Source organism: Fulmarus glacialis, unplaced genomic scaffold, assembly GCF_000690835.1.
Source record: "Fulmarus glacialis isolate BGI_N327 unplaced genomic scaffold, ASM69083v1 scaffold28607, whole genome shotgun sequence".
Lineage (NCBI taxonomy): Eukaryota > Metazoa > Chordata > Aves > Procellariiformes > Procellariidae > Fulmarus > Fulmarus glacialis.
This window is the reverse complement of record NW_009225525.1, coordinates 10826-24948: the sequence shown is the minus strand read 5'-3', so window position 1 is coordinate 24948 and position 14123 is coordinate 10826. Positions and strand designations below refer to the sequence as shown.

The 14123-nt window shown below is 35.6% G+C and overlaps 1 protein-coding gene across 1 annotated transcript; it reads left to right on the top strand.

Moving 5' to 3' along the window:
* Window positions 1-357: 357 nt before the first annotated feature.
* Window positions 358-13765, top strand: BPTF (bromodomain PHD finger transcription factor; the record flags this gene model as incomplete). The annotated part of the gene is made up of 7 exons (XM_009582522.1): window positions 358-440; window positions 2052-2277; window positions 2726-3057; window positions 7474-7666; window positions 8668-8752; window positions 10621-10807; window positions 12860-13765. Coding segments are annotated over 7 exons (1143 nt in total), but the record flags the coding sequence as incomplete, so codon positions are not given.
* Window positions 13766-14123: the final 358 nt, after the last annotated feature.

Sequence of the window (14123 nt, the reverse complement as noted above, 5' to 3'; positions counted from 1 at the left end):
CATATATATATAAAAAAAATAGACTCTTACCATTTTTTAAAATAAAACAACCAGTCACTGAAGAAATACTGTCAATTTACATTTAGTCCCTAGGTTTAAACTCGACATAAGCAAAATATCCTACTCTATGTGGGGGCTGGAGGTGGTGTTAATTTTCAATTTCATTTTCAACTTTCAAATACTTGCTTTAAACGAGCACTGCCCCCCAATAACATCAGTTTTATTTTGTCACTTACTGAAATAAATAACACTTTAACTTTTTCTTTAACTTACAAAATGTCCTGGTTCTCCCAGTAATATGATGAAATACTGGCTAAAGTTTTCATATTTTGTTTTGGATTCTGTATCATTCTGTAGGTGGTTATGAAACAGAATGCTGTCATAGAACACTTGAAACAGAAGAAGACACTGACTCCAGCTGAGAGGGAAGAAAATCAGAGGTGAATATGCATCATAGTGCATCTTTAGATGTCAAAGTTGTACATTTATAACATCTTTTAATGGTGGTATAATAAAACACTGGTTTGTAAAAACCTGCATAAAGAAATTTTTCTATTTTAAAATTGGTTAAAGTAACACTCAAAAGTAACTTTCATAATGATGTTCTTAAAGTTAAGTAATTGAATCCTGTATATTCTCAATTTTATTTTGATTATATGTTTTTAAAGTGAAATGTTGTATTGCATGTGTTTGGAGCCGGCTACAGTTTTTAAATTCAAGGTAAAAACCATCCTTAAAGGAGCACAGAATGGAGAATTAATGGTTCTGTTGCAGAAAATCCTGGGTTTTGTTTGTCCTTTATCATGGCAGTTTATTTCCATTCTTGTCCACTGTACATCCCACTCTACATAAAGAATTGAAAAGTTGGAAGATAGCACTATTTGGCAAACTAAATTTTATGCTTGAAGCTGCTAAACATAAATTTGGAGTCTTTGTCGTTTGTCTTGGGGTTATTTCGACTCCTTTTCACTCATGCAGTTGCTTCAGATGGATAATCACAAGAGTGTGTTGTCAGATAGTAAGAAAAAGAATAGTGTTTTTTATAAAATTTTGATCATCAGAGTACAAGCTTAGTTGATTACAACAGCATCACTAGCTGCTACAACAAAATTGTATGGCCCTACAAAACAGCCAGCATATTACGTATGTCATCAAAATACAGATGTGTATCAAAAGACAGTATGTCTGAGCCTAAGACTACAGAGTTAGCAGCAGCTACTTGTCCTGGCCGTTGCTATTTTGTTGTTTGCTTTCAGCTCGTATGTCAACAGGAGTTATTTTTCATGGTCACTTTGGCAATGAGAAGCATTTGGTTTTCTAAATGGTGGGTTTGCAATAGAATGGGAAGGGAAAAGTAAATTCAGAAGAAGCAAAATACATTCATTTTCTAATTGAAATATAAAGCAAAATAAATGAAAATTGCAGAACAAGTGAGCAGGAAAAGAGATTTATAATTGAGTGTACAAAAAGCAGATGAAAAATTAATCCTGAGTTGTCATTAGCGAAGAAATTGGGAACTGTTTTATAGTGAATTCTATACACTGAAAAATATTTGTCAGTCCTTTTGCCAAAACACAAAAACTTAGTGATATTTGGTGGTCACTGGAGGGTGGAAATGTATGTATTTTAGAAGAAGTTATAAGCTTCCAAGTTGCTTTCATCCTACATCACAATAAACAAAATCCAGCTCTTTAAAACATGTTTGTGGAAACTGAATTGAGTGAAAATACCTCTCATCGTACTAAAGCCTAAGCTTTGTTAGGAGTTTTATAGGGGAAGGGGAGGAATGGTTAGTTCTCATATCAGTTAAATGAAATTGGGACTGGCCCTCTTGAGCCTAACTAGGGACTTGATCTCTCCCAGTGGTGTTCTAGTAAATAAGTATGAGTGGGAACAATGCATGTTACTAAATTTACCTTGTACATCTTAAGAAATGTAATAATTTAGCTTGCAACTTGCAGAGACTGGAGAACTAAATGATTCTGCATTCTCAACTGGGGATAAATAGAGGCAACTCAGCACAATGTACTTTTTCTTTATTTCTTCCCCAGAATGATTGTGTGCAACCAAGTGATGAAATATATTCTGGATAAGATAGATAAAGAAGAAAAACAGGCAGCTAAGAAACGAAAGCGAGAAGAGAGTGTAGAACAGAAACGTAGTAAACAGAATGCTACTAAGCTCTCAGCTCTGCTTTTCAAGCATAAAGAACAGCTGAAAGCTGAAATATTGAAAAAAAGAGCACTTCTGGACAAAGATCTACAAATTGAAGTGCAGGTAAGGACAGTAATTCTCAAAGACTAATTTGATTTTAAGCTGGGGAGAACATTCCTGTGTTCATCTTTAATTTATCTGTTTGCTCAGTGAGATTTTAAGGAAACATACAGGAAGAAGTTCTGATTGTGGATGCATGGATCTCTGCGAAGCTAGTATATGTCCTTTTTATGCTTCTTGTTTTTCACCTGGACTGAAATTACCTTGTTTCCTGAAACAGCTTCTGATAAATTACAGCCAATGGGTTATAGTAGGCCAAGAGTATCATCCCTTAATGTTATGTGAATTGTAGGTTAAGCATATTAAAGCATATTTAAAATTTTGCATATTTAAATGGCTTTAATTATTTTCTTTTGGTTAAGCATGGGGATTTATGTCTAGATTTTAATTCTGTCCTGGAATAATCATATGAAGTGCCTCCCTCTCTATTTATTCATTTAATATACTTCAGGAGGAGCTAAAGAAAGACTTGACTAAAATTAAGAAAGAAAAAGAAAAAGCCCAGGCAGCTGCTGCTGCAGCCGCAGCTTCAGCCGCTGCACCACCACCACCACCGCCACCCCTGCCACCACCACCACCACAGCAACATGCAGCCAGCGTCACCTCCTCCTCCTCCACCACAGTCCCAATGCCAGTATCCTCCCAGAAGAGAAAGCGAGATGAGGAGAAAGATTCGTCAGCTTCCAAGTCCAAGAAAAAGAAAATGATTTCTACTACCTCAAAGGAAACGAAGAAGGACACAAAGCTTTACTGCATCTGTAAAACGCCTTATGATGAGTCTAAGTGAGTAGTGAATGCCACAGCCTTTTACTGTGTATTCTTAGCTTTAGCTTTAGTATTTAGCTGTTAGTGCAAGGTAGTTCTAGAATTGGAGATAGAGTATTAGGCGTTATTGCAAGTGATCACTAAAGTATAAAGAATAAAGTCTCTGTTTTCCACTAGCAGTTATGACATACTTGAATTATACTATTAATGTACGTGATTTATATTTTTACTTGTTTGCATGTTTCCATTGTATGACCTTTCTGTCTCACATGCACATACTCTTTTTTCTTTTTTTCCTCCGCTCTGTTATTCTTTCTTTTGCCGTTTTGCCTCTGCCTCGGAAGCAAGTGACAATTTGGTTTGAGCAATTTCTTGTGAACAAGTAGCTGATGTGTTTTTTAGAAATAGCTTTGGTACCGTCTTCCAATAAATGACTTTTCTTTGTGAGTCAATAGTCAGTAAAGGGGGTTCCAAGTTACTGGACTGCAGTTCACTTTGGACAATGTTTCAGGTAGAAATGGTTTCCATATGTCATCATTTACATCCCAGGTTGATAAAAAATAAATGTGTAAGCATTTGACAAAGTGAAAACTGCAGTTCTTTGTAGTTTGATTCTGACTGTGAATGAGGAAAAATATTTACGCTACATACAAAGTTTGTGAAGAAATTTAGTAAGTGGTGGAGTGGAAGATTCAGTGGATTGCAGGGGGATAGTGTTATGCATCCCTGCTTAATCTAGAAGTGACTAATATCAGTAGTCAGTATTGGTTAACATCTGATAGCTGTGTAGAGATGTATGTAAAATAAATTTGACTTCAGACCAATTCCAAGTGAGTATGTATCTGCTAAACAAGTGACAATACCAAAAAGTTATAATTGGTGCCATTTGGTGGTGGTTTAAATGCTGATAACAGAAAGAAATCATAGAGGTGGAGTAGTGTTTTCACTCCAGTAATGGTTCTTCATTCCAAATTTATGGCCAGGGCTAGAGGATCTCTTGAGGTTCCTTTTAGCCTTTTATTTTTTTAATTTTTTTTTTTTTAAACGAAGTTGAGGTCTTTGGGTTTTTTCACCATGGTTGTTCAGTAGCTCTGACCATTACATCAGTGCGGGAAACTGGACTGCTCTGTGTGCTGCCATCACTGTAGAAATAGCAGGCTTCTGATGCCCGGGTTGTTAATTCACTACTACTTCAAAGGGATGTCACGTATCTCACTTAAAGTAAGAACGTTGTGTTAGGCTTTCTGTCGTCCAGTAAACTTAGGAGGATACCCTGTTCTCATTTTGTTGTGATACCGAACCAAGGTCTGTGTATTACTGCTTCTGTTGTTAGTAAGACAGTTAGAACTGTCACAAAAATAAGATGAGATGAACAAATTCTGTGAGCAAAAGGATTTGATTGTCAGACTAACTCTTTCTGTTGACTTCAGTGGGCATTTGAGTAAGACAATGAAAAATGTGGTCATAGAGTGAATTTTGGTAGCCTCAATCGAGAACTGTGCTTAAATGCACAGAATAAAACTGCAAGAAAATGAAATGTTAATAACGTAGTAGTATCTTTAGCAATATGATTCAGTTCTGCTGCTTTGCTTTTTGTGAATTCTAAATTTTATGTTCTTACAAATTATGACTGTACTGTTGAACTACATTATCTTTTCACTATTTAGAAAGGGATTAGTCAAGCTTTAAAACAGTTTTCTGGTAAATATTTTTTTTATTTTCATATATATATATATATATATAGGCATCAGATACTCCTCTTTGTGCTGGTGTCTCTTTTCTACTTCAAAAAAGATAGATGTGCTGCTTGAAAAGCTAATTTGTGGTATATTATGAATACCCTATGCATTTTTTAGGATGTAGTAAATCCTCAAAAGTCATTCTGTGTTGTGTATTTTATTGCAAATCTCTTTGTTTAGTTCTCATTTGTGATATTCCAGGGTTGTAGGGATTTGCTAATACTGTTTTCGAGAATGGTCAGTAAGGGTATCCTTCTAAGATTCCTACTTAGATTGCAACTTCTTTGTTAAAGCATGAAGTGACGCCTGTTCCATATTCTAGTGGCAAGGTTTAGCATCTACACCTAGACATAAATGGGCTTCCACATCACCAGGAGCAAACAGACACAGTCCCTCTTGGGAGGAGGACACAGGCTGAATCGTTGTTGATAGTTGTCAGAAGGAGCTATATTGGTCCATTCTTTATGGAAGGTGTGTGATACTTTTTTTTTTTTTAGGATTTGTCTGACTGAAAATTAAGAGAAAAGGCAGGATCCAAGTATCCAGGATGTATGTGGAGGCCCAAGAAATTAGAGGAGCTTGTTTTGTGGAGCATGTGCTAGCTACTGTCCTGTTGCGAGTGTGTAGTGTCCAGTGGGTGGTGTTTGCAGACTGACAAACTAGGATGGCAGTAATTCATACAGCAGCGCGTGGCAGGCGGTCGGTCGTCTCCGAAATCTAGGAAGATCAAGGTTCTGAGTCAGCTTGCTTTTGCTTAGGCAGAGAGAATGGATGTTTAACTTCGCCCATCTGGTTGATTGTCACTAGTCATAGGTATGTTTTGAGATATCCATACACAAAATGTCAAACATCCTTGCATAATATTTTACAGTTTTGTCACATCATTCTGTGCAAGGTCCCATTCACATGATTCTGTACCTGGTTCCCTTCACTTTGTGTCATACCATATCTGGTTCCGTCACATAGCTGTATCTGAGAGTAGATATTATTCTCTGAAGAATGGTCCACATTCCAATTTGTTGCAATTTTGAGTAGTTTAATATCTGTTTTTCAGTGCCCCCCTCCCCCCCCAAAAAAAAAAAAAAATTATGACAACCATGTCCTGACCCCATTTTCTTTTGTATCATGTTATACCAATATGTATTCTACACATGGCTGGTATGCATGTTCTTCGTAGTATACTTGTAACTCCTAGTTGGTGTTTGCGCTTTGCTTTTGTTTTTTAAATTAACTGAGACCTACATTTTCAAATCTTAAGGAAATGTTTCAGTGGCTTTTGAGCTACGGTTTTGAAAATGTAAATCTTTTTCTTTGGCCTTGTCTTTTTGTGCCTTTTACAGTTTTTCACACACACATTGGAGACATACATTTTTAGCCCAGTTTTGTCAAAGTCTGGTTACATATTGATGTGCATTTTAATGAACTGTCAATTGAAAATTGACCCAAGTGACCTTACTGACAGTATAGCTGCAGCATGAGATGTTAGTTTGTAAGGATAGAATGCTAGGAAGCGGGGAAACTGAGACAGAAAACTGAAGAAAGTAGGCCAGCAAGAAAGTGCATCAGAGAGAAATGCAGGGAAAAGTGCCATGCCATTTGAAATGACAATTACATTGTCATTTTCATTGTGAATACTTTTAGGTTCTATATTGGCTGTGATCTTTGTACTAACTGGTATCATGGAGAATGTGTTGGCATCACAGAAAAGGAGGCTAAGAAAATGGATGTGTACATCTGTAATGATTGTAAACGGGCACAAGAGGGCAGCAGTGAGGAATTGTACTGTATCTGCAGAACACCTTATGATGAGTCACAGTGAGTTCTGATAAGAACCTCTTATTTAATGTTTAGGTAGCAAACTGCTCTGACTGTGGTTACCTGTTCCTTACAAAGAAAAAAGAAGTTATTCTGCCTATGTTGTATTCATTCGTAATACAAATTGCTTTTCAGTAATTGTCTTCCTCTCAAAAATGTTTCTATACAGTAAATGTTTAGGAGAAGTGACGTTTTCAGGGTGGTCAAAATGTGTTGGTCTTTAAAAAAAAAAAAAAAACAACAACATGTACTTTAAATTGGGATTAATTTTTTTTTCTTTTTTTAACAAGGGATGGTTAGAAAGATTAAAAGACAAATGTAGTTTTTTGTGGATTTTTTTTGTGCTTTAATCTGATCTGGATAGAAAGCATAATTCTAGTATGGGGGTATATGGTTGGTATCTTTTACTGTAAGGCTTTGTGTTATAGAATACCCCTTCTGTATTCAACTACAAGACTGATGCTTCCATATGAAAAATGTTTGTACGGAGTGAAACAAGAGCCCTAGTTGTAGTCCAGTTTGCACAAAATGTATCTTGAATTGTTTTGGAATACTGGTTGGGTGAGACTTCTGGCATTACACTGTCCCTTTCAACTCTAAAGCAGAGGAATGATTTTTGAAATCTTGATTGCTTGAAGGTGCCTAGTATAAAATTTAGGAACTAATTTTGAAATGGTCTGTAATTTAGCCTGTTTGTAAATACAAAAGCAGTTTGAATAGCGTAATTAGAATTTGTCAGTCTGAAATATCACATGTTACACTGTTGTATTTAATCATGCCGAGTATCTGTTTGTGTGCAGGGGATTGCAGGTTTATGTATTTAAATGTAACCTTTAAATTAAATAGATAAAGTCACTAACATTTTTTTTGGATCTTGCAGATTTTACATTGGCTGCGACCGATGTCAGAACTGGTATCATGGGCGCTGTGTTGGCATTTTACAAAGTGAGGCAGATCTCATTGATGAATATGTGTGTCCACAATGTCAGTCCACAGAAGATGCCATGACTGTACTCAGTCCACTAACTGATAAAGATTATGAAGGTTTAAGAAGAGTACTACGTTCCTTACAGGTGAGAATAAGGATTGCAGCGAAGTGGAGTGCTTTACTGTATAGTACATATCTAGTGAGTCTTGGAGTAGGTTTTGATTTCTCTTCTAGTAGTTTTGAGACTTTATAAAAAGGAAATAGCAAAGCTTTTTTCTTGTGAGAAATGCCACTGTGTCAGCTGTGAACTGATTGGCATTATTGTGCTGAGGAATATTTACAATAATTAGTATATCACTGCTTCTGAGTTAGTGAAACTAAACAATCTCTTCAGTGGAAGGCTTTTAAAGGAAGCAGGTTTACTTAGAATACCAAAAGGCAGAGTGGTAGCCTAACTGCACTGGATGTGAAGGTGCAATGTTCTGTTCTCGGGTTAGTTTTCTATGATTTCTGATCTACTCTCCTGTACTTTAATCTCAGAGTTATTAGATTTCAGTAGTGTTCTCACAGAAAGTCGTTATGAGCATGTAAATGATGGCATCCTGATAATAAGAATTACATCACTGACTGTTACATTTCTGGTTTATCTGTCACTCCGAAATGTGCCTTTTCTGCTACAACTGTAAAGAATTTTTAAGAATTTTGATAAAATAATTGTGTGGTAACAGAAATCCTCAAAGAGTAGGATTTAGCATTGTCCTATATTTTGCAGACATTTATGAAAACAAACTTATTTTAGAGCCCTTGAAAGTGAAAACAGTAGCTGATTTCTAGGTGTGAAGTGCCAAGCACTCTCAGTAAATTCATTACATACTTCTCTATGCAGCCTGTTTAGCACAGTATCCTGTTATGTCTGAATTTCACATTGTTTCCTGTTTTGAAGACCAACTACTCGGTCATTGACTTTGAGCTTTAAAACTTTACCCAGTCATCAAATGAGAACTAGTTACCTTTTCATATAATGCTGCACTTCCTTAAATTCAACTCTAGACACCAACAGATGAAAGTATAATGAAAATATTTCGCTACTAAATAGTCCTAATTTAACTTAATTTTTTTTGTAATTATATCTTGTTTTCCTGACAGGCTCACAAGATGGCATGGCCATTCCTAGAACCAGTAGATCCCAATGATGCACCAGATTATTATGGTGTTATTAAAGAACCAATGGGTAAGTGTTTCTGAGCAATAGCGTGAGTGAGTGGATTTGGGTTTTTGAATATCAAATTAAGTACCTGCTGACCATTTCCATTCAGGGATCTTAAAGATATGTTTTGCAGAACACACAGTTTTTGCAGTTAGGCAAATGAAACAATGTGATTTCTCATTGATATGTTGAGAAGTTTGATACATTTAGAAGTTCATGAGGGTTAATATATCTACTTCTAGGCTGACTCCTTAACCCTAAATACTGTTGGTCTAATGTACAAAACGTGAAATTCAGTGCAGCAGTAGGATAGAATTCTTGTTTTTAAATTACTTTATCTATTTCAAGAGGACAATTTTGCTATGTTTTGCTTGGGTTTTTCTTGTCTTTGTGCATCAGTTTCTCCTACAAAGTGTGGGGTATGTACTCTAGAGTTTGAGGAGGAAGTGGTGCTAATACAGTTAAGTGTTAAGATGGAGTTTAAAATTATCTTCATCTGACTTGATAGTATACTAAATTTCGTATTATATGTAATTTGTCTTTAAAGCTGTATCAACAAGAATTTATTCAAATGCTGTGTACGTGGGGGAACGTGGAAGAGGAGATGCTGCACCTTTACAGTGTTCTATTCTGATCTTATTACCAGTGACCTTGCCAGTTAGCTAGGAATTAGCTACTTGAATGTGAAACCTCTTGGGAAAATCTACCTCCTGCCAGAAATGTTATTCCTTTCCTTCCAGTTATTGAACCAATACCTTTTCATATGTCTAAATGAGAGCTAGTGTATCATTTGAACTTTCCCACCTACTCCTTACTGATCCTAGAAATAGGAAAGTTAAATTTAGTGTCTTGGTGAAATTGTAGTATGTTGACTGAAAATAATATTTCGCTTAGAAGTTGTGTCTTTTTCTGTTCCAAAGTTTTGGATTGTGCCGTTATGAAAATGCTAAACAACTCCTATTCCATAATTGATGGTTAAAGTTTATAAGGAAAGCTCAAATAATAATATAATTAAGCATGTGGTGATTGAATGAAGTAAACAAAAATACATTTAGCCCTTTCTCGCTTAACTAGCAGGAGAACACACTTCTAAGTATACAAGTAAATATATGTAAAATACACTAGGTAATCCAGGCCCATCTACATTTGCTTTCACACATTCTGGCATTACTGGCATTTCAAAATAAGCACTTTAAGGGCATTTTCCAATGGCAGGTCATTGTTTTTCCAGCTAAAAGTGCCACTATACCTTTAGACAGCTGTATTTATAATTGGCAGTTCTCGTTCCTCTCCCTCTTTTTAATTTACATTTGCATTAAAATAGGACAGTTACTGCTTACTTCACCATTCCCATCTCATTAATGTGTCTAGTCAGTAAGAATGAGAGCACTAGCATTTTGCATGATCCTGCACTTGAAATCTCTTTCATCTGTGCCATGTGGTAATGTGCATATGCCCATGAAAATTGATAATTTATTCAAAGCAAGTCATGAATTCAAATAAATAATCAGAAAGTTTAGATAGCTGTTACATGTACACATATGACTCTTGGTCTCAGTGAGGGCTGTAAAGAAAATAAAGTACAAGTAACTGAATCCAGATTGTCTGACAATTTTTTTTTCCCTTAATTTCTTCAGAAAAAGCAAGTAGCTTCCTGCAAAGACCCAAGTTTTCCAAGGTCATTTCGATACTTGCATTTTAATTTAGCTGCACACAACATATTCATGCATAAGTGTTTATTCTGAAGGAGCCCTACTGGTGTCACTACCTCACAACCAGCATTCCTGGAAAAGCAACACACCTAGATAGGCTTTGTTTCCCACAGTCTGACAATGTGAACTTCTGTTGAGGATGAAAATGTCTCATTTTAATAATTTTTGGTTTCTTTAAAGACCTTGCCACCATGGAAGAAAGAATACTGAAACGTTACTACAAAAAGGTCACGGAGTTTGTGGCAGATATGACCAAAATTTTTGATAACTGTCGTTACTACAATCCAAGTGACTCTCCTTTTTACCAATGTGCAGAAGTTCTTGAATCATTCTTTGTACAGAAACTAAAAGGATTTAAGGCAAGCAGGTAAGCTAAAGTGTTCCTAGTCGTAGATGTTCTGTTGTCCCCTAAAATCTCCTGAATGCTTTTATAAGCGTACCTTGCATTCATACAGGGATTTGCCTCTTCATGCACTTTCCTGGACACTGCTTTTCTTTTGAAGGAAAAAAAAATCTGTTCTATAATAGCCAGCTGTGATTTGCTGTCAAAATTAAGGCTTAAATACGATTTTGTGGAGGTTACTTTGTAATGTTTGTTCAAAATGAGTTGTTAGATGAAAATTTGGGCAGTATCATAGAAGTAGAAAATTTGAATGAGACTTTAAGTCATTGCTGCACAAAGCTTCTTGAGAATCGTTTCTGATCAGGACAAATACTGTGGTGTTCTGCGTTCTGATAATGTTCTACTGTGCAGTAAATACTTTTCAGATGCTAAAAAGAGACAATCCTTCCATGAAGCTTATAATCCAATGAAAGAAATTAAAATACTTCAGTTTTTACTACCTTCTCTCATCTTGTTATAACTTACCATATTTGAAACGGAGAGAATAAGTAAGGTTTACAGTAAGATATGGAAAACGAAACACAATTCAAAATTAACTATTTAAAATTAAACTTACTTTTTTATAATGTTTTCCTGTAGAAAGATCAATATAGAGTATTTCCCTAACGTAGACATTCCTGGAAAAGAATATGCAACTCTACTACAATTTTTTTCTATTGCTTGCTGATTGTGTCTGGTAACACGTACATGGGAGTTATATGGCACTAGTCAAATTATAATGTGGTGTTTCATACAGCTGTTCCTAAAACCAGCTTACTCAAAACACTAATGGAGTATACAGATTTCTTCTGTAGCACGGCTGTATTCCAACATAAGCCAACTGTAACTGAGTTACAAATGTTGGATGCCTTTCAGCATTACTCAGAAATTGTATATGTCTAGCAGTTAACTTTGTCCATCTGACTGTAACAGTCAGAACTGTAGCAGACTGCTAGTCTAAGATATTAGTGCAGGATTATATCCATTTGTAATTAACTAAATTGAAAGCTTCACTTTATATCCATTGCTGTGGAAGCGGTCTAATTTTCTATATGCAACAAGAATAGAATTGATAAGAAGGGATGAGATCAAATGAATTAGTCCAGCATTTTTCTTTCCAATTTAATACTGTATTAATGATTTTTATCAGGTAGTTTTCAACTCATGTTTCTGTCATCTTGCTTTAGCTGGTTATCCAGCATTCACTGCTTGCACACTAATTTCATTGCTGCATCTTATTGTTTTTCATTTATACCATCCATGTTCTTTCTTTTCTTGCAGATTGTGATATCTTTAGTCTGAACTTTTAAACTGGAATCAGAACTGGATGTTGGGGTCACTTTCTTTTATTGTACAATTCGATAACATTAAACTGCCCTAAAAATCCAGATCATTTGTCTAAAAAATAAACGTTGTTGGGTTTTTGGTTTTTGTTACCAGCAGTCATGCTGGTAAACATAACTGTATTAACAAAAAAATTGTCCCACTCCTCGAATACTGTATTGAGAAAAATGAAAAATTCATCTTGGAAACCATGTATTTTATTGTTTTATTTTCAGTCACTAATAAAACTGTGAATGTCAAAGAGGAGTTTTGCTGAACTCTGATTAGCAAAAATGTGATTTTAACATGCCTGTTCAGTTTTTTCTACTAAGTTAATCCAAAGACTTCTTGAATAAATTTAAGCAAAGTATACCTTATTATAAATATTCACAATTAAAAATGTCTTTTTGCTTTCCTTTTGATGGACTACTATTATGTAAATAGGAGAGTAAAACTGCTTTCAGGCATTTTGGAATATTCCAGTGACACTGCATTTTACGAGTACTGATATATTTGTACACTGTAGGAAAAAATGTGCTTAAAGTTCAGAGAGAATTATTTTAAGTGTTCTTTTTTCTGAAGGGGAAAAAAAATAAATGGAAGCAACATGGTGGTAATTCCCTCATTGTGATTTATCCTTGGCAACACCTTGCAGCAACTGTGTTCTCCAAAATGAAGGGTGCTTAATTCTTCACTTTCTTCTGTATTCTGCAGGTCCCATAACAACAAACTGCAGTCTACAGCTTCTTAGAGTTCAGCGTGTTAACCTAACACACGAGCAAGAATCTGGTTGTCTGAAAATTTTTAATTAAGAAGCCAGATGTTTTTAGTCAGGTTATCCTGACAAGACTTGATGTAAACTGCGTTTTTATTGGTCACAACAGTCAAATTATATTCTTGGCTTATTTTGTCCAAAGGACAAAGAGATAAAAATCAGCAGCACCACTTTCTTGTCAAGATCAAATTGTTGTACTATTGTGGCAGAAGCAGGAAAACTTTGTTTTGTTGAAGGAGAGAGAAAGAGAGCAAGAAAAAAGATACAGTAAATGGGGTCACGTTTAACTCCATGGAAATGCCACGTCTGTTCTTCAGTGAAGAAGCTGGTTTAAAGTCCACACAGAAAACTTTGACTGTATTTATTTATTGTTGCAAAAAAGACGCTTTTTTATTGCTGCCCTCATTTGTCAGCTAATTATTTTTTCTTATAAAATCCAGCCCCGGTTACATGTAATCCATTCTGTATCTTAACATGATTCCTGTAGGTAAAAGTACAAGAAGACCTCTAGATGTCTTTTCTTTCTATGAAAGGAGCTGCTATGTACACATGTGCACACACAGAGAACTGGGAATCAACAATGAGTTTATCATTCATGGTAGATAAAAACAATTAAGCTTGCATAAAAGTTGGGCTAAGTGGTCATGGACTACAGACTCTGTTGCCTTGAATATAACAGTACAATTTGTCATTTACTCTGCACCAGACTGAAATGAGTAAAATCTATTTGAAGGTATCTTGTTTGTAAACATTTGTCAGATTCTAATTTTTTTCTTTTGTATTAAAATTCAAAATATGGATGTATATGAAACAAAATAAATGGAGATAATTGTTCTCCCCACAGATGTAGGTGTCTTTGAGTGTGCGCTAGTATGTTTGTAACACCTTGGGGATCTGTTCAGATGTTTCAAGTAACAGGGGAGGGAAGCGGCCAGGGAGATCTGACTTTATTTTGCTCCAAAGGTAGCGTTCACTACGTTTCGTTCTTAAGCAGCTGCTATCCCTTTATAAAATTTCTACAGTGGTGCCAAAATTACTGTAACAGATAACATGGTAGGAAGTATTTTGTGAAATGTCACTGCCCACCGCTGAATTAAGTGGTATATTTTGCCAAGTACTCTAGGAATGTGAAGTACCCAGTGTAATTCTATCTTTGAAAGGCGTTCTGGACTGCTGCGTTGTTTCCTGGATGAGGAGTGCTAC